The sequence below is a fragment of the Mesocricetus auratus genome, unplaced genomic scaffold, assembly GCF_017639785.1.
Source record: "Mesocricetus auratus isolate SY011 unplaced genomic scaffold, BCM_Maur_2.0 Super-Scaffold_100022, whole genome shotgun sequence".
In the NCBI taxonomy this organism is placed as follows: Eukaryota; Metazoa; Chordata; class Mammalia; order Rodentia; family Cricetidae; genus Mesocricetus; species Mesocricetus auratus.
This window is the reverse complement of record NW_024429203.1, coordinates 32,372,283-32,393,555: the sequence shown is the minus strand read 5'-3', so window position 1 is coordinate 32,393,555 and position 21,273 is coordinate 32,372,283. Positions and strand designations below refer to the sequence as shown.

At 44.1% G+C, this 21,273-nt stretch overlaps 1 protein-coding gene across 2 annotated transcripts in view; it reads right to left on the bottom strand.

The window, feature by feature from the left end:
* Positions 1-4,405: 4,405 nt before the first annotated feature.
* The window catches only part of Slc35f2 (solute carrier family 35 member F2), a 136,096-nt gene continuing 119,228 nt past the window's right edge, over positions 4,406-21,273 (bottom strand). For both annotated transcript variants that reach the window (XM_040730229.1, XM_005069303.4), the window contains 7 exons: positions 16,955-17,130; positions 15,564-15,691; positions 11,827-11,986; positions 10,421-10,577; positions 9,372-9,424; positions 8,015-8,169; positions 4,406-5,732 (listed from right to left, as the gene is read on the bottom strand). In XM_040730229.1, the coding sequence (XP_040586163.1) occupies positions 5,544-5,732; positions 8,015-8,169; positions 9,372-9,424; positions 10,421-10,577; positions 11,827-11,986; positions 15,564-15,691; positions 16,955-17,099 (987 nt within the window). In that variant the 5' untranslated portion in view covers positions 17,100-17,130 and the 3' untranslated portion in view covers positions 4,406-5,543. The remainder of the gene's footprint in view (positions 5,733-8,014; positions 8,170-9,371; positions 9,425-10,420; positions 10,578-11,826; positions 11,987-15,563; positions 15,692-16,954; positions 17,131-21,273) is intronic.

The following is a 21,273-nucleotide window of genomic DNA, read 5'->3' as shown; positions in this document are numbered from 1 at the left end:
AGGTCAGCCTGGGAACTCCGACTCTCTCTTTTAAATATTTCAATGAGGAAGTCTCAGGATTTAATACAGTATCACATGAGTGACTATGACTGGCATTTTCAATAGCTGCCGAGGTTTGTGAGAAGTAGCCCAAATCCAAAGCTCAGAGCTCTTTGTATGTGGTGTGCGTGTATGTATTTGTATATGCATGTGAGGAGGTAAACGCACATGCACGTGTATGCATCAGCCAAAGGGTGATGCCTGGTGTCTTCCTCCGTTGCTGTCCACTTTATTTACTTAGGCAGGGTCTCTCACTGAGCCCAGATCTCACGCATTGGCTAATCTGGCTAACCAGCTTGTCGTGGGAATTCCCTGCCACCATTCTCACACAGCTTTTACTCGGGTTCTGAGGATCCAAACTATCACTTCATGGCAATCGATTTACCCACTCTGAGCTGTCTCCTAAATCCCAAACTCAAGCTTCTTTTTCAGGTTCCTGGGGATTAAGATTATTCTTTAGCATCTTGGGTACTACCAAACCTAGCACTCTCAAATGGTTGCATGTGGACACTACTTAACTAAGATGCAACAAGACTTAGTACTCAAGTTCAAACTCCTGCTTTCTAATATGACTTCTGAGTATCTACATTAGAACTTACTAATCTAGGTTTTGCTTTTTCTGAACAATATAGCAAGTGTGCCCTGAGTGGCTACTAGAAGTGTCTATTCTGTCCCCATTTTAGCTAATGCCGAGACTGAGCCTTCTCAGGAGATTAATGTGTGCTTAACCATCAGACATTGTGCTGAATACAGAATCATCCTTTGGTTTCCCATTATAGAACCATGACTATGTAGCCTAAGAAAACTGGTATTTTACAAGTCGAGGACCCAACAGAACAGAGGGAAAATGTGAGACAAGTGTAGTGTTTGTTGTGTGTGTGTTTTCTTGAAGCTCTAACTTGCTGTTGAGTATTAAGAGTTTGTTCTTAGCCTCCTCATCCCATTTGGTATAGCCCAAGGCATGTCTCAGTCCATCCTGACTGTCATAACAAAATATCCAGGACAACAGAGGTTGATTGTTCACATTTGCGGAGACTGAGCATCTATAGATTGGGTATCCAATGAGAGCCAGTTTCTCAGTTTTCTGCCAGATATAAGGAGAGAGGCAACTCCCTAAAGGCTCCAGTCCCACTCAGGAATCTGCCATGAGGACCTACAGGCCTCCCATGGCTCCACCTCCAAACGCCATCACATCCAGGGTTTCAAACATTCCAGCTGCTGTAGACACCATCTCTGCCCTCAAGGTCTTATGATTAAGAGGCTAACAAATGCACCTGAATTTCTAATTAGGTGAACTAGCAACACAAGGCAGAAGACAGACCTCTAATTCTGTGTTTTCACACTATGCCCATTTTCCTAATCTATAATAAATGCATCGAAAGCCTTATAGAACCATAGCCTAAAATAGTGTTCCTACTTAATTGTTCCAGGTTCAAGCCTCATTGCTGAAAAAGTTTAAATGTCTGTGCAATACAATATATGCACATATATTTAATCATCTGTAGATATGTGCATGTGTGTGTGTGTGTGTGTGTGCATGTGTACACACATCTCTATCCCAGAGGTGTGTGAAGTAACCATGAAAAAAGCATGGGCAGCAAGCAAAGTTAACTCCCAAGGTGGGAGAAGGTGGGACTTTACAGGGGAACTTGCCGCACTAGCTCTGCACACTGTGAGTCGTACCTTGTGTGAACTCTGACCTTTTCACCCGGCAAGCAGTGAGCAGTGGCAGGTGGCTAAACGAAGAGCATTTGAAAACATCCAAATGTGTGTTGGTGGTCGGTTGGAGGCAATAAATGTCCGAGCAGCCTTTAATCTTAGGTTTTCACCACCCTTTACATCTAAATTTCCATCCTCATACTTACCTGTGCCTTGAATTGATGGCTAGAAGACAGCGTAGTTTAAAGCGAGGAATAAAGGGCATGGTGAAGATCTTCACACTGGGGGATAAAGCCTTATGGTATTAAACCATACAGGTCAAGACGCTGAAGGACGGAGGTATTTTGCCGCCCTGATGAGGTTCATCCTCTGAAGTGCCATTTATGTAGGCTGTCAGACTTCTGAATACACCCTCCATGTGACTTCATGAGGGCTGTGTGCTCAGCATTACCTAATTTCCTCATAAACCTCTTGCTTTTTAATCAGCTAAGTGGCTCTCTGCTGAATGTCTCCCATTTATTGATATATTGTGAGGGCTGAGGCTACAGCCAGAAACTAAGTAATTCAACGTGGATGAAATGGCACATCACCATAATTATGATAGAAAAGAGAATCGTGCCCAGGCATACAGAGTAACTTGAGGAGACAAATGTTTGCATTAAAGCTTCCTTAAATGGCCGGCTCCAGGGCTGCAGAGCAAATGTCGCTCCCGAGACAGGCTTTTCCGAAGAAACCTTCCTTCCCAGCAGCTCTCGTGTAGTAGCTGGCTCAGCATCAACTCAGGACAAGACCTTCTTCAACGCTCGCTGCCTGGGGCCTTGGTGCTGGCCACGGGTTACAGAACCGGATCCCGTCTGCACCTTGGTCATCAATCTCCATGTGAGTGAAATGCATCCCCACAACGGCTAACTGGGGTCAGCCCCCGCCAAGGGCGGTCCTGATAATACACTCTTTAAAACAAACACCAGAGGGTTAAGGTGGTAAACATCTTTAACCCCAGCACATGGGGATGCAGAAGCTACTGGATCCCCGGGAGGTAAAAGCCAGCCATGACTACACAATGAGACCCCGTCTAAAACACAACCAAACCCACCAGGCTAGTGAATGACTCAGTGAGTAGAGTATAAACATGAGGACCTGTGTCCAGATCTGAAGCTCCCACATAAAAGTTGGGTGTGGTCACAACTGTCTGTGACCTCAGGTCTAGGAGGCAGAGATAGGCAGATCCTGGGGCTTGACTGGACAGCAAATCTAGAAGAAACTCGGAGTTCCAGGTTCAGAGAGAGACCATTTCAGAAAATAAGGTGGAGAGCAATACAGATAGACGCCTGATGTGAACCTCTGACCTCTAGTCACAAGGAGGCACACTCAGGCAAGCAGATTTGCACACAAATACATACACACCTTATGCCTTCCCACCCCATCTCTCCCCAAATACTGTATTGTGAAAAATCCTTTAACAAACAATATTGAAGCAATATAAAATGAGATTGGTTGCTGTTACAAATAACCCTGGGGTCACTACAATTGTTAAAGTGCTACTTGCTGGAAACCCCACTGATTAAATATATATTAATTGGATGTCAGACACCCTGGTATCAAGGGAGAAATGGTACCTACCCATCCAAATACAGTAATAGCAATGGCATTAGCAAAGTACCTTCTCTTTATAGTGTCACCATAATTTAGTTGCATGATGTATCCACACGGGGGAGCCAACGAGCAACTCCTCCATACTGTTCTGTAGGTGTTGGGGTTTGAAAGGGACCATAGCTGGGGGTGGTATCTTGGGAGGCTCCAGATTCTAGAATCTAGACCTTTGGAAATGTGGCCTAGCTGGCACTGATGGGAGGTAAAAAGCAAATGCCTACTGAAAACGTATTCTAACTAGATTGTGGAGAATGAGAGACCATTTAATTCAGAAACATTTAACACTCACTGTGGTCATTCAAAAGTATAAAACTGTAGCCAGACGGTGGTGGCGAATCTCTGAGTGTACTACCAGTCTGGTCCAGGATGGCCAGGTTACAGAGAAACCTTGTCTCGAAACAAACAAACATCTACAAACCACTGACTGTTGCAAAGAACTCCTGCCCACTCAGTCCCAGCGCAGCCCCCAAGCCAAGCCTCACAGGACATCTGGCTCTGAAAAGTTGCATACAAAGAAAACATGAATGTACCAGGCTGTGTAATATCTACAATGGAAAGTCAGCATGAATCTGCACGCTGCCATCCCAGCACTGAGGCAGGAGGATCAGGAGTTCAAAGTCAGCCTGGGCCACAAAGTAAGACAGTTTTACAAGAACAAGAGCTTCCAAGATGGCTCAACGGACAAGGCACTTGCTACATGGGTGTGAGGAGATGAGTTCGAATCCCCAGAACCCATGTAAAGTCAGGCATCAAAATGAGATGCTGCAATCCCTGTGTTCCTATGGTGAGCTGGGAGGAGACTGAAGACCGTTCAAAAGCTTGTGTGTCAGCTAGCCTGGTATATGCGTCAGGGAACAAACAGGCAGACAGCAAGAACTGACACCTGAGGCTATCCTCTTCTATCTGAGAGCTGTGACACAGGCATGCCCACACCCACACATATGTGAGTGCATACACACACACACATCATATACAGACACACACAAAGCTAAAAACAAGATAAAGTTCCAAAACAGGTTAATCGCAAACAAATATACACAATGTGATTCTATTTCCATGAGTTTAAAGTCTTTTAATAATATGAACACTTACCCCAAATTTCTTTATTATACTTATACAAAAAAAATTTACATGGTTTTCTGAAGGTGGCATTCTGGTGACTCACATTATGCTGAGGCTACATGCTGACACTGTACTGAGGAACTGTCAGAAACCTTGGAGCATTGTAAACCTGTGGGAAGAAGGAAGACACTGTCCTCTTACAGTCAGGATTCCAGGACTCCAGCACACATTCATCCTGGAAAATGATTAATGTGGCATTTTTGTTTTAATGATACTACATTTTTCAGCCAGGGACAGAAACCAAGTTCTCATCTTCCAGTGGGAACTTGCAACACAGGTTAATTTTCTAAACGGTGGCTGAGTGAGATGAGGTCAACAGGAATATTCCTGGGCATCTGGGATGTGACAAGAGTGGATTTACTTGGAGAACTCGGAACTCTGTGGGGCTGAAGGTGAGGGATGACCAGAGTAACAGGTTTTGGGAGTGGTTTGCTCTGGAACTCGGAACATAGGAGCAAATGTGACTGTTGAGGAGCAAGCGAGAATGGAGGAGAGATTTGTTATAAAAGATAAAAGAACACAATCGGGAGAGGATTCCTGGATTCTTGAACTTGTTAGCTGCTTTCAATGTAGTCCCATTTAATATTGGGAGTTCTCAAATGCTGCCCCAGCCACCTTCCCCACCACATGCCATCAGGGACCAGGCGTCAAGGGTGTCTACATTCCAGAAGGCCCATGGGCAGTGACTGCTCCTGGAGAACAAAATCCTGAAGCTTCCAACAGAGGAATCTTCCTGCACAACCATCCCAGACTCTCAACTCTAACTACCTGAACAGCCATTCCTTCCTTCCCTTTCTACATGTGTCCCTGAGACCCCAGCAAGGGGCCTGCACATGTCTGTCTGACACAGACAGGTACTGGCACTCAACACACAGAAACACTACCCTTGGGTCTGCTCTATTTTGTTACTTCTAGTTTGGAACCATTGCTCAGTGGCCCTTTCTAAAATCTAACCACAGATGCAATCCGACGCAGAGGATGTTCACTCTGAGGCTGATGTCCTCAGGGGCATCCTTGGCAGTGGCAGGCTCTGCTCTCCTCTGGTGACACATGGGAATCTGTGGCTTGTCCAACTACAAGGCCGCAGAGTGGGTCTCTGAGAGCCCGCTCTCCTCAAGCTTCAGTCCCAGGTTGTCGATCCCGATGCTAGTGACGGGGGGCACACTGCTTTCTGCCGGCTCCGCTGTGCGTGTTGGGGTGGAACAGTACAAGATGAAGCCCACCATGATGACTGTGAAAGACAGGATGTAGAGCCCTGAAAACTGAGAGAGAAAACAGACAGTTGCATCCCCTCACACAGCATGGTGCTGCGGCCCTGCTGCCACTGTTCTTTGAGATCCACCACCACAGTCTCTTTCTGGAAAGTTGTCAAAGGAGAGACCCTGTCTCGAGGAAATAAGGCACCTAGCATGTGTCCTCTTCTGGCCTACACACACACACACACACACACACACAGACACACACAGACACACACAGACACACACACACACACACACACACACGAACTGTATCTAAAACTCTGAAGCTGCCCTTTGCTCTCTGAGTCTTCAAATGACCTCTGACCGAAAACAACAAAGTCTAATATCAAAGTGAGCTGCTAGACATGCAGGGACATGGTGGTCGCGCAATGGCATTCTCCCATGTTTGCTGTCATCTGCCCACTAACAGGACACATAAAAACACTCCTTCGTGTTAATGTCAGGAGCAATTGACCAGAAAGCGCTTAAGATCTTGGGCTGAAATAATCAGGGTTCACAAAATAAAGTATTTGTTATGATTCACAATATAATGGGCTGTGACAAGTGTACCTTGAACTGTAAGATTTCATTCTTTTACCTTTATATCCTCCTGGACATTATTTTGCTTAGGGTAGAAAATTAAAAGTTAAATTACTAACAACAGTATGGTTGGTTAAAAGGCAGGAAAGGTGAGGCCAGGAGAAGGCTCAGCAGGTAAAGGTACCTGCAACCCCAGGTCCTAGCAGCCTGAGTTCAACCCCTGAGGCCCACATGATGGAGAGAGAGAACTCACTCCCAGTTATTTCCTGACATCTTCAGGTATGCCATGTCACATGTGTGCACACACACAAGTAAATGAGATGTAGTAATGTTTTTTTTAATATAGAGAAAAAAACCAAACTGGTGAGGGAGGTCACAGACAGCCACTCCCCTAGGGTAGAATCCCCTTACAGAGCACCCTTGTCCCCCAGGGGGCCATGTGCAGACTCAGCACCAGAGAGCAATGCCCTTCCTTAGGAGAAATACAGCTGCCCTTAATAGTTCTCATAGGAATATGAGTATATACACACAATAACAATGAAATAAGAGGCTATGGGTTTGGGGAAAGTTATATGGGAGAGCTTGAAGGAAGGAAAGGGAAGAGAGAAATGTTGTGATTATATTCTCAAAAAGTAAAAAACAAAACAAAACTGGGCCTATCATAAAAACTACTTCTCCGATTCACTTTAACATTTTTATGTGATGCTATCAATAATCTATAAACACTTCACCAGTGTTAACTGAGAAATTCCTTCACCAGCCAAGTATTCAAAGACAACAGCTGGCTCCTGTCCCTCCCATATCACTCACTATTCAGGGTAAGAAAGGTTGACACTTGATTAACAGACATTTGAGAACTCAGTGAGCTTTATGTATCAGTAATTCAGACAAGCATTAAGGGTTCGTGGCTGCTAGTTCCTGGGAGGAGAATAAATCATCTCCAAGGGTTCCCGTTTGGATATCTGGAAGGAAGCCAGGTGTGGTAGTGCATGTCTGTAATCCTACCACCCAGAACATGGAGGCAAGAGGATCCTGAGTTCAAGGTCAGACTCTTCTACAGAGAGCTCCAAGGCTAGCCTAGGCAGGCTACATGAAACCTTGTCTCAAAACAAAGAAAAACATTACCACCAAACATGGAACCATTCCGCCACACATGCGTGGAAATACGTCCATCTCTCCTGCCTTTCCACTAGCTGCTTCAGAACTTGTGTTTATGCAGACAGAGTGCACAGAGACTCTCCGATGGGCTGGGGATCTGGAGCATCCAGCCTAAGCTGGATTGTTTTTCAAGGTCAACGGCAACCCCTGGAACATGTGTTAGCATTTCCTACAGCCAGTGTTCTGAGCCATACATCAAAGATGAACCCTGCTGCATTTCATCACTTTGAAAAGCCTTAGAAAGGCAATTCTTCTTCAGACCAAGTTCTAAGTTGTACACAGTAGCCAAGGGAGCAAAGCTTGTCCAATGAAATTACTGCTAAGACTACAAGAAAGTTCCATGTTGGGATCCAGAATCTTAAACAAACTTGTGTAGAGCTGGGGTGTATCTCAGGTAGGAGAGTGCTTGCCCAGTATACACGAAGTCCTGGGTCCCGAGCCCAGCAATGTACACACCCCGTGTAATGAAATAGAAGCTGAAGGTCATCCCCAGCTACACAGTGAATCTCAGGCTAGTCCAAGACACCTGAGACTCTATCTCAAATAAATAAGGAAACTTGTTTTGAGTCCATAATTATTTCTTCTTTGAACACAATCCATTTTCTTACCTTATACCCAAACAGAAAAAGGCCAAAGAAAAGGCTGTAGAGGTCAGCTGTCAGGATGCCCAGGTTGACTGACGTGGCACTGGTGACCTTAATCACCAGCGGCATGAAGCTGTATAGGCAAAACATGCAGAGGGCAAATGCCACAAATAGCAGCGCTGTGAAGAAATAGAATAGCTCATGTTATGAAGAGACAGCAGAAGGAACGTGCCCAGGGTCTGAACGCTACACAAAACTCCCTGATCCTTTGTCAAACTCCCCAAAAGGCTACTCTCTAACAGTCAGCATTATAAAAAACAAAAACAAAAAAAAAAACTACAAAGCTCTCTGAAATATAATAACCATAAAATAACAAGTTGTGAAGATCCAACAGGGAGTCAGGTGATCAAGGCCACAAAATCCTCCTTCTGGAGTGCCCGAGTCAACAGCCCGTATCACCCTGCATCACCCACCCTCCCAAGACAAAAAGATGGCTGCAATATAAAAGGTCAACAAAAGCCAGGTCAACATCACACATCAAGAAGAAATCCCTCGCTCGCCTTGTTTGCTTTTATCTGGTTGGTTGAATGTGATGTGTATGACTGGATTCAAAATAAAGTATATTTGGGACATCAAAGACAGACATTAGATCCACTATATTTTATTCAGCCTGTTGAATTACAAGTTCCAAGACAGAACAATAGCATTCTCCACTTTAGGACAGTGCTGACCACGCAGATGACTACAGTAGCAATGTCTGTTTTGTAAGCAATTTTAAACCACATCCTATGCTGAACACACATGCACGCACATACACACACAATCTCACATACACTCTCACACACACAGTCATACACACACATAACATACATGCACTTTGGGGGATTTCTAAGATATTTAATTTCCCTGCATTATCTAAGCATGGCATACAATCTTCAACAACATTTACTTACTATTTAACTACTTCCTGCTCATCCTCAAGGTTCCTGTCTTTCCTAACTATCCTAACACCTTCTGCTTTACTCCCACAAATATGAGAAGAGCAGAGCAGCAGGAGGTAGCAGATGATTACCTCCACCCATTGCTTGAGGTTAATGTGTCACATATTACTTGCAGCCCATGATAAACTTTACAAGTTCAAGGACCTAAGACATAAATGTATTGCTTGATAGCTAATGTGACAAAGGTCAGCCTCGGTTCTATTCAGAATTCCCAGGAAAGAAAAGCTATTTCTTACAAAGATTAAGAATGAACCCTAGAGGCTTACCTACCAACTTTCAGAGCAAGCCACCATCACTGGTGTGATTAAAATTTTTGGTGTGTATTTTTGTCAACTAAAGGACAAGATACTGATTTCAAAAGTCATCATTTAATTACATACCAATTTTCCAGTCCCAGTGAATCTTGGCAATGTCCTTATATTCCACAATCAGTCTAAGATCAAAACAAGAGGCTATGTAAAGATCCACATATTAATTTTTCTTATTTTATGGAAAGTTTAGCTGCTGTAATTCAGCTAAGGTAAAGAGTTATGCTGAGTTTTTTTTTCTTAGAATATACAAATCTCTAGACAGGCATGTGGCTCATACTTGTAATCCCAGAATTCAGGAGGCTGAGGCAGAAGAATTGCCATGAACCTGCGCAACATAGTGACTAGCCTAAGCTACAGTATAAGACCTTGTCTTAAAAAACAAACAAATTTAATGATAAAAAAGAATAGAATCCTTTATTAGATTTTTATCAAGTTACTGATTTCAAATATGATTTGGGGTTAAACAAATATTAGTAGTTAGAGAAAGGAATCATCTATCAAATATTTTCTCATTAAAATCATTTTTAGCTATTTTGTTTTATGTGTATGAGTGTTCAGCCTGCATGTACGTCTGTATATGCCATGTGTTTTCTGGTGCCCCTAGAGATCAGAAGAGGGAGTCAGGTTCCCTGGAACTGGGGTTACAGTGGCTATGAGCCATGATGTTGGTGCTGAGAACCCGCCATCCGGGGTCCTCTGGCAAAACGGCAAGAGTTCTTAACTGCTGAGCCATTTCTCTAGCCCCTGCTTTCTAGTTTAAGTGTGCACGTTAATGGGTTTCATTTTGCTCTTCTAGTTTCTATTCTATTTTGTTTCTTCATTGTGGTGTGTGTGTGTGTGTGTGTGTGTGTGTGTGTGTGTGTGTGTGTGTGAGTGTGCACACACATGTCACAGTGTACAGTGGAGATGTGAGGATAACTTGCAGGAGTTTCTTCCCTCTACCATGTGTGTCCCAGGGACTGAACTCAGGCCCTCAGGCTTGGCAGCAGGCATCCTTACCTACTGAGGCATTTTGTTGGCCCTTTGTTTTGACATATATGTCACTATACTTTGTTATAATTCATCCCCCTGCCCCCATATTTGTCCATTTTGTTTTAATGAAAACTTTGAACTCTTACAGCTGTACGCCACTGATAATTGTTCCAAACAGGCCCACCATTCCTAAAAACTCCTGTCTGCTCAGTTTCTTCACGATGTATTCCTCACACACATTAGACACAGCATACAGGGAAGCCCCAAGCAGGACCAAGATGTCACCGATCAGAACATCGCTCCCTACAGGGCAGTGAGACACAAAAAGGAATGCAGTGTCATCAGGTAAGCCAGGAGTTACCAAACTCTGTTCATTTGAATAAAACTTTATTTAATCCTAGTTTCTCTACGTTTAAAGGCTCCTGTCCTTACTGTCTGGGACATTACTACTATGATTTTCACATCCTGACTCCCTGGGAGACTGACAGACTGGAGGATGGTACTGTATACCACCATGACAGAAAGCCATTTAAAAGCATGACAGATTCATGAACGCTATTGAAGTGATTTGTTTAGAACTATAGGAAAGAATTCTTGGCAAAGAAAGGGACTTTATCTTGATTCAAGGAGACACTGAAGTTACCTTGGAGACTGGATAACTTCAGACCTGGCTTAGCATTGATACTGTCTATTGAAATATACCAAAGCATTCAGATCTTCTTTTATAAAAGAAAAAAACAAACAAAACAAAGCAATGCTGAGTGTGGTGGTGAGATTGTTGTCCCACAGCAATCGGGGGCTGAAGGAGGATTTTGAGTTCAAGTCCTCCTTCTGAGAAAAAAAATGAAGGTAGAGAGAGGGAAACAGGGTAGAGTCGAGGGGAGAATGGAAAAGAAGGAAGGAGAAGGGAAGGAAAGAGATAGTGAAAGAGAGAAGAAACGAGAAAAAAAACAGAAAGAATGACATAAAAAGGGAAATCAAGAATATAGGGTTTTATAGTAACTAATCCAAAATGTTGGAAGCAAAAGATGATTTCTACAAATGTATTTAAAATAAAATGTTAAGCATGCTTAAATGGGAAAGTGCAGTTAAATGGGAAGAATAATCACCAAACCAAATATTCAGCAGCAAGTGAGCAATGTGCTACAGGACGTGCAGGGTGCTCTGAGAAAGCACGTCAGCACCGCCCACCGAGGGGGAGCCAGCCCAGCAAGTGTGTGCACACTCGCTCACAGCATGGACTCCTGCTCACCCTCAGAAGAGTTCCCCCATCCCATGGACTCCTGCTCACCCTCAAAAGAACAGTTCCCCCATCCATGGACTCCTGCTCACCCTCAGAACAGTTCCCCCATCCCATGGACTCCTGCTCACCCTCAGAACAGTTCCCCCATCCCATGGACTCCTGCTCACCCTCAGAACAGTTCCCCCATCCCATGGACTCCTGCTCACCCTCAGAAGAACAGTTCCCCCATCACCCACTTTCTGCCAGTGTACCATTGCCAGACTGACCTGAAAATACACTTCCGTGGCTGAGCAAGTGGCACAGTCTCACCTGAATTGTCTTCTCTCCCTGCTAATATATCTGCACCAACCATGGTCCCTACACCCAGCAGGCAGACAAACACGGCAATGAAGTGGATCACTTTGTATCTTGCACGGAGAATAAACCAGGAGAGAGCCATCAACACAGGAATCCCAAAGCAATCCAGGAGCTGCAGGGAAGGGAAGCAAGCAGCTTCAAACATCTCGGCAGCTTGAAACAAAGAAGCACAGTTGAGTAGGAACATGGACCAAGGCTGGCATGGCATGCATAGCTTTACCTGAGCTAACTCATCCTATCCTCACGGTAACTCTCACATTGGATTTGCAAGCCTACTTTAAATACGCACACAAAACCCCAAAGGGTAAAGGGAGATTAGTTGTCCCAAATTATACAGTTAAAAGGCAGGCTGGGGATGTAGCTCAGCTGGCACAGTGCTTGCCTAGCAGGCGCCAATCCCTGAGTTTGTTCTCTAGTACCACCTAAAACCCGTGCTTTGGAGGTAGAAGCAAGAGGATTTGGAGTTCAGGGTTATTGTTGGCTACGTAGTGAATCCTAGACCAGCCTGGGATACATGAGACCTGTCTCAAAACAAGCAGTCAAGGGCTGAGTCTATTCATTTTGTCCAGGAGCCTCTGCATTCCCCTGTGTTTATTCTTAAGTCAGGAGACAGAGTCTCCTTCCAGTACATCCTTTTACGCTGTCAACAGGGTATTTATTAAGCATGTCCAGTGTCTGAGGCTCTGTAAGAAGGCTTGGTTGTTCAGCCAAAAGAGACCTTGCCTGGCGCGCGCGCGCGCATGTGTGTGTGTGTGTGTGTGTGTGTGTGTGTGTGTGTGTGTACACGAGTATACAATAAAAGGAGCTGGGAATACAAATAGAACAAGACAGATGTAAAGCCCATCCTGAGGAACACACACAAAACTGGACAGACATGAAATTAGAAATCACCAAGTCCTATATTTAATTGTAACTGAGCAAAGTGCTACCAAATACAGGCTACTATGAGGGAACAAACAGACACCATCTCCCTGATACAGAGTTCAGTTCTACCATGTGAGATACACGCTTGCTCCCAGCACGGGTTCCTGTTCATCTTTAGCATATGTTCCTCTATCACTTGAGTCCAGAAGAAACTTTCTATACCCTTCATACTGCCCAGCTGATCAAATGGGGACTAAGGGTACTCAACTATAGCAAATCCAATGGCAAGAGAAGACAGAACAGATAATTCACTTACTCAGTTCTTAATTTGACTCTGTGTGTATGTGTGTGAATTCAAATGAAATATACTGAAAAAATGTTTTAATTTGTGTGTGGGGAGTAGGTGGGTGTGTAGTAGGAAGGTGTTGAGTCTCCTGGAACTGAGTTGCAGGTGACTGTGAGCCACCTAATGTGCATACTGGAAACAACTCCAGCTAGTTGCAAGGACAGCAAGTGTTCTTAACCACTGAGCCATCTCTCCAACCCCTGAAGGATAATTCTTGAAGTATTAATATATTCAGGAATAAAGCCGGGTGTTGGTGGCGCATGCCTTTAATCCCAGCACTTGGGAGGCAAAGGCAGGCGGATCTCTGTGAGTTCGAGGCCAGCCTGGTCTACAGAGTGAGTTCCAGGGCAGCCTCCAAAATGATACAGAGAAACCCTGTCTCGAAAAACCAAAAAAAATATATTCAGGAATAAAGTGTAAATGTATGCTGTATGCTAATTATAGACCCTGAAACTTCTACTTCATTGCCCACTCTGTGGGGTTTGAAGTTTGTCCCTGGTTCTCTCCATGTTTGTTAAGTCATGGACAGGACAAGCCCCAAGCAGTCTGTGGGATCCTGGCTAAAGGGTTTATTGCTTATTCTCATAGCAATTGAAGGCACTGAAGGCCAGCATACCTCCAGTGTTGGGCCTGAGCCATGTGCTTCTGTGAGCCTTCCTGAACAACAAACCACTAAGCAATGTCCTGGAAGACACCAGTAGAGTCCAGCCATAATGGCTTAACACAATCTAAGCTGTGTTTCTTATTAAGAAGAAGAAGGAGAGGGAGAGGGAGAGGGAGAGGGAGAGGGAGAGGGAGAGGGAGAGGGAGAGGGAGAGGGAGAGGGAGGAGAGGAGGGAGAGGGAGAAGGAGAAAGGAGAAAGGAGGAGGAGGAGGAGGAGGAGGAGGAGGAGGAGGAGGAGGAGGAGGAGGAGGAGGAGGAGGAGGAGGAGGAGGAGGAGGAGGAGGAGAAGAAGAAGAAGAAGAAGAAGAAGAAGAAGAAGAAGAAGAAGAAGAAGAAGAAGAAGAAGAAGAAGAAGAAGAAGAAGAAGAAGTTGGAAGAGCCCACTATAAAAGTTATCACAGGCAAAACGCTCATAGGGTGCAGGAGAGACGGCTCATCAGTTAAGAGTACTTGTTCTTTTCTCTGCATCCACAGGGAGACTCACAACTGTCTGTAATTCCAGTTCCAGGGAATCTGACACCCTCTTCTGAAGGCACTAGGTATCTACATAGTAGACACCCCTAAATGTAGTCAAAACATTCACACACACACACATTAAAAACACATGAAATAAGATTTAAATTTAAAAGACTTGTAAGAGGAGGTCAGGGTCGTGCAGCTCAGTGAGTAGAATGCTCGCCTAGCATGCATAAAGGCTCGGGTTCGATCCCTGGCTAGAGCTGCATGAAAAGAATGTGGTGGTGTGTACCTATAACCACAGCACTGGGAGGCGGAGGCAAGAAGGCCAGAAGTTCAGGCTCATCCTTAGATGAGACCAAGCTAATACACAAGACCCTGTCTTAATTTTTCTTAAAGCTATAGAGACCAGGCACAGTGACTCCTACCTGCAATCCTAGCACTTGGGGAGAAGTGGCTCCAATGGGAGGATTGTGAGTTCAGTACATAGTGGGTACCAGGCTATCGGGGGCTACGTTGCAAGACCCTTTCTTGAGAAACAAAAGAGCTATAGAATCATTGAACTCTGACAGTGGTGCATCTCACTTTCCCCTTCAATTACAGAGCACTTGGCTGGTAAGTCAAGGCAAGGCAGGGCAAGTGACACCCCTCATCGTCTGCTGACACTAAGACAGCTGCACTCGAGTCTTTCTCAACTCTACAAGGTTGGTAAGTACTGCTATGAAGGAACATTTTTCCCTTCAACCCAACAAGAATAAACCCAATAATAACAGGCTGGTAAGATGACCCAGTGGGTGAAGGTACTTGCTGGCCAGGCTTGGAGGCCCAAGTTCAATCCCCAGAACCCATGAAAGAACTGACTCCACAGAGCTGTCACCAGACCTCCACACACACTAGTAGTAATATGTAATTTTTAAATTACATCTGCAGATGAGGAGCGGCAAGAGTCCACCACTGTTGCCACCTCTCGCTGGTGCATCCAGCAGGCTCCTTCAGTGGCTCCTACATCCTGATTGGCTTGCAAACCTCTAGTTTTGTAGTACAGAGCCACACTTACGTCTGTGCTTGAGCCAAACACACAACAGAACGGTCAGCATCACCACAGCAAGTGCCAGCTAAATATTTGCCCTTATTTTGCTCAGCACTATTCTAATATGCTATAGTGTGAGCAGCCTGGGAAGTCATCAATGTGTATCCACTGGCAGTAATTTCAGGAAATGTGACTCAGCAGAACATATGCTGTACTAGAAAAACACCTATCATCCACCTGCGTTCAGGGCTTCTTCAAACGCACAGGTTTCCAAGCACATTTTCTCCTCTAGGAAGTACAAAACCCAGAGCATCCCAACTCCCTCTTACCTGGACACTGGTCAGAGTCGTGTACTGGTATGCTCTGACAATCAGATAATTGGCTTCCACGTCGGCAAGCCCCAGGAGAGTGTATTTCCACCATTTTCTTCTCAAAATCTCTAAAAGGTTATCACTGCCTGGTTGAAAGAAAGCTGGGTGAGTACACGTTACACATGACACGACACATATCATTCTGTAGACCAGAAAAATCAAAGCAAGGGTCTGCTGTGTATTTCAAGTGTGGCCTGTCCTAACGTCAACTATCCAGAGGCCAGACATCAGTGCCACCACCATCAGGTTTGTTTAGTATGAAGCTGAAGGCTACACAACTGTGCAAGAACAGCGGAAAGAGAGCTGGAGGAAAAAAGTGGAAACACACACAATATCCAAGGCTGGGGATGAAGTTCAATTGGTAGAGTGCTTGCTTAGCATGTAGACATCCCCGGCACCCAGCATGGTGCTGTAATCAGGAGGTGGAGATGAGGGGACCAGCAGTTCAAGGTCATCCTTGGCTACATGGGGAATTTAAGGCCAGCCTGGGATATATAAGACCCTGCCTCAAACAGCAATAATAAATAATATATCCATCTATGAGCATGACTGGAGCCATTTCTGACAAGCCACAGACTCCTTTGGAAAAATGCCATGTTTTGACAAAACTAATTGGCTATGGAGTCCCCTAGCATGGGTTTCTTTGAAGAAAACACAGCCAGGTCATTATTTAGAAAGAGATGCACTCTCAAGTGACACTGAAGCCAGTGATAAGCTTAGGAAAAGCTTTTGTGGCACCACTAACAAATGCTTTCCGACCACCCACACACAGCTCAATTCTACTAGGGTTTACTCATCTCTGGATAAACAAGAGACAAAGAGTTGGCACATATGTTGGGGAGGCTTTGTGGTAAAATAATCTATAAAGAAATATCTGGGCATGGCAGTAAAAGCCTTTAATCCCAGAACTCATCAGGTAGAGGAGGGTGAGTTCAAAGCCAACTTGGTCTACATGAGGAAGCTCCAAACCAATCAGGGCTGCATAGCTGAGACCCTGTCTCAAAAGCAGCAACAAAAAGGAAGGAAGGAAAGTAGGGAGAATCACAATTGTGGCAGTCAATACTGTTAGCCTGACAAGAGCCAGAATTACCTAAGAGACAGACCTCCAAGCTCCATGCCTACCCACCATGATGGCCTGTCCCCTCGAATGGTGACCAGGAATAAACCCTTTCTCCCTTAAGTTACCTTTGTCAGACATTTAGTCACAGAAATGAAATCCATACCATAGCTGAACGGCTATTGCTTCTTAGCATCTTGGTTAAGATCAAGTAACGTAACTAACTTAAGTAGAATAAGGTTTAAAAAAAAAAGATCAATTACGGAACAGATGACTCCTGAATGTGACGTACCTGACCGAAACGCCAGCATCACTGTGTAAACCAGGAGCAGCAAGCAGTAGCTGATAAAGCTCTGAAGCATGGGCGTGTTCACTCTGTACTTTTCCGCCAAGTACTGGCTGGTGATGGCTGTGCCACATATACACAAGGACAGCATCTGGCCTAGAGCTATGGTCTTCAAAATATCCCTAGATAATAAAGGGAGAACTCAGATCAACCTGCAAGAACCTGTAACTCACACATGCACACACTTTTTGCTATAAACACGGTATGAGCTATTTTGGAAATATGAATTATTCTAAATTTTATTCTAGTAATTTATTCTAAATAATCATCTTTATTTCTTCATGCGTATGTGCACAGTGTGTATGTGTGATGTGTCTATGTATATGTGTGTTTGCACTTTCATGTGTGGAGGTCAGAGGACAACCTTGGGTAGCCCTCTTCCTGTTCCAACTTTGAGAGTCAGGGTTGTTTGACTGTTTCATACTGTGTACTCTCAGCTAACTGGCCTACAAGCGTCAAAGATTCTCCTGTCTCCAGCTGCCATCTCACCACAGAATCACTGGGACTACAGATGTCCACTACTGTGCCCAGCTTTACACAGGTTCTGGGGATTTGAACTCAGGTATTTACACTTGAACAGCCAGCACTTTACCCAGGGAGCCCATTTATTCTTATAATTCAGACGCACAGTCTCTTGTGACCCAGGCTGGGTTTGTGCTTGCCATGGAGTGGAGAATGACTTTGAACTCGTGATCTTCCTGCCACCACCATCCTAGGGTTACAGTCAAGTACAACCACACCCAATTTATGACATGCTAGAAGTTGGACCCAGGACTGCATCCATGGTAGGCAAGAATTCTACCAACTTAAACATATCCCAGGCCTCTTGAATTCATCTTCCTGATCACTTCATGAGCAAAAAAGTTGAATTAACAGAATTGGAAAGATTATTTTTTTATTCTCTTTTATTTTTTTCTCATACCCTGTCCCCATTTCCAAGGATAGTTACGCTTCTATTCACTGGCCATCCATTTAAAGATCATTTTATTTACTTAGCTCTTCATGTACTACTGGTGTGGGATAGGGTATATCATGCATATGCTAGTATACATACCACACAACACACACACACACACACACACACACTAGATAAAGGTTAAAAAAAAACTAGAAATGAAAGAGAGGAAGTACCAAGAAAACAGTATGGCTCAGCATGTAAAGGTGCTTGCTACTAAGACTGATGATTTGAGTTCAACTCCCAGGATCCCGCAAGGTAGAAGGAGAGAACCAACCCTGAAAGTTGTACTCTGATCTACACACACACACACACACACACACACACACACACACACACACACACACACACAAAATAAAGAAATAAATATTTAAATAGAAGGAGCCTGAGGCAGAAGGATGGATCACCCACAAGCTCAAAGGCAGCCTAAGCTACATGGTGAGTTCTATGGTCAGCTTAGCTCTACAATGAGACCCTGTCTAAATACATAAAAGGGAGAGAAATGGGGAAGGGGGCTTTGGGAAATAAGCAGCAATGGAGGACAAGATACATATTATTTAAAGAGTCAAGAAAACTTAAACCTGTTTGGAAGACAAACAGAAGAGAGAAAAAATAAAACAAGACTGACAAGGAAGAAATTTAAGAGACACAGAAAATAGCTCTTGGAAGGATCTAGAAGGAACCAGGCCTGAGCACACTGCAATGTTTACCTGAAATGCCCTCTAAATCAGTACTCTGGGGGCAAGGTGGGGAGAAAGGGATTCACTGTGTAGCCCTGGCCGTCCTGGAACTCACTCTGTAGACCAGGCTGGCCTCTGAACCCAGCGTTCTGCCTGCCTTTGCTTCCTGACTACTAGGGGAAAGGCAAGCGCTACCAAGCCTGGCTTTAATCAATACTTCTTAAACTTAAAAGAAATCACTGACGTAAAATTCATTATTAAATGAAGCTGAGACTCAACCTAAGTTGTTAGTCATCCAGCCTGGCTGTACACTAGGATTACCAGGGAGCTTCTTTTAAAATACTGACTGCTGGGGCTGGGGCTGGGTATCCCAGTGATAGAATGCTTACCTAACAAGCAAATCCTGGGTGTAATCCATAGTACCTCAAGAATAAATAATCAAATATCACACTAAAAGGTTCAAACATAAAACAAACAAAAAAACGCAGTCACAGACATACTATAAGAATATGTTAGAATTTTAAAAGACTTTATTAATGTATTTATTGTGTTGGGCATGCGCACTCAAACACCTGTGGTGGTCAGAGAACAACTTGCAGAATCTATCCTCTCCTTCTACCATGTGGCTTCTGGGAACTGAATTCAAGGCACCGAGTTTGGCAGCAAGCAACATTATCCACTGAGCCCTCTCAACAGTACCCCTGAATTTTTTTTAAATACTGACTGTTAGGTTCTGAGGATGTGGCCCAGTTGTGCAGTGTTTCTGCAAGGGGTTCTGTGGTGTGGGAGGCAGTAACCCTTTTCTAACTGCTCTCCTGAGGTACCCTCTATCCCCAGACACAGTCTCCACACTGCAAGAGTTCTGATCTAAGCCGGGCGTTGGTGGTGCACGCCTTTAATCCCAGCACTCAGGAGGCAGAGGTAGGCGGATCTCTGTGAGTTCGAGGCCAGCCTGGTCTACAAGAGCTAGTTCCAGGACAGCCTCCAAAGCCACAGAGAAACCCTGTCTCGAAAAACCAAAAAAAAAAAAAAAAAAAAAAAAAAAAGAGTTCTGATCTAATGGGTTTATTCCCTGTCTAAAGCAGTAAGTGGCTCCCCTCTGCCCTCACATGAGCACCCAACTTTAAAATGGCTCATAAGGCCACCTACTGTCTGACCTCTGTGCCTGGCTCCAGATAAGTCTAGAAATGTTCTTCCTCTTAGCTTGTTTAATTGTGATTGCTTTTTTTGTGTTTGTTTTGTTTTGTTTTCCATCTCTTTAATTTTTTTCTCTTTTTTTTTTCTCTGAGAAAGAGCTCATGTAACCCAGGCTGACCTCAAACGTACTATAATATAGGATGCCCTTGTGTTTCCAATCCTCCTGCATCTACGCCCCAGGATGGAGATTACAGGCAAGCAGCATTTCGTATATTCTTGGGGATAGAACTTCATGAATGCTAAGCAAGTACTCTAGCAACTGAGCCACACATGCCCTGGTCCCAACTGCTAAAATCTCTACAGGACATCAAGCATGTAACAAAGGTATTCTCAGGGCATTGGTTCCAGGACCTGCTACAGATGTCAAGTTCAATGAAGGCTGAGTACCTTTCATAAAATGATGTCATGTTTTCATATAACCGGTGCACACCCGCCCATGTGCTGTATCATGTCCAGATCTATAACACCTAATACAATGTCAGTGCCATGTGAGTAACTGCTAGCATGTGTTTCTCAGGGTCTAATGCCAGATCTACACATGTTCGGTGCAGATGGTATTTTTTTCTCAATATTTTTAAACAAAATTGGTTGACTCTGTAGGGTAAAATACACAGATATGGAGAGTCAAGTTTCCAATGTATAATCAATATGCATTGCCTATCCGGGGGCCTTAAGAAAATATTAGCAACACCAGCACTCTTGGTTCTCCCAATTATTTTTGGACCTTTCCTAGGGGTAAATTCTTTGGAGAACTTGCTATCGATTATTCTCATACATTTCAATTAACATTCATGTAAGTATTGCTAGCAGTAACTTGTAACTTGCTATCTTGCTCAACATTGAGAAAAGTCTCCCTCTTAATCTTTTACTTCTAGCTGTTTCCTTTTCACCACCATACAGGATTTTGCTATGTGACTCTATCACACTTCATTTGTTGATGGATATTAGGGTAAATTCCATTTGTTGTGTTGTTTTCGTTTTTTATAAATAATGCCTCTACAGACATTCTTGCATAGGTTTCCTAATCACGTATCTGGAGATTTTAGTTTGTTTTGGTTTTTGGTAATGGTACAAATGGGTCACAGATATGCTAAGAGAGCTCCCTCAGCCCCTGAGGCTTCCTGAAAGAGGCCAGCTTTTGCTGTGTCTTCAGTGTCCCGTGGTGACTTACTGCTTGTGTCATGGAGTCTGAAGTAGTGAAGGTGGAGGCGACCCTGGTGTTAAGATATAAGCACATCTCACTTTACTAGTTTGCTAGATTCCTCTTCTAAAAGTTACTCCTCCCTGTGGCTTGGTCTGTTACAACCCCAAAGAAGGACCTGAAGGAAACTGCACCATTCGAGAAGGACAATAATGTCATGAACTAGCCAATCCTCATTAGACCGTGGAGAGGAGTTTTCACCAAGATGAACACGGGATTGAAACTGACTCCC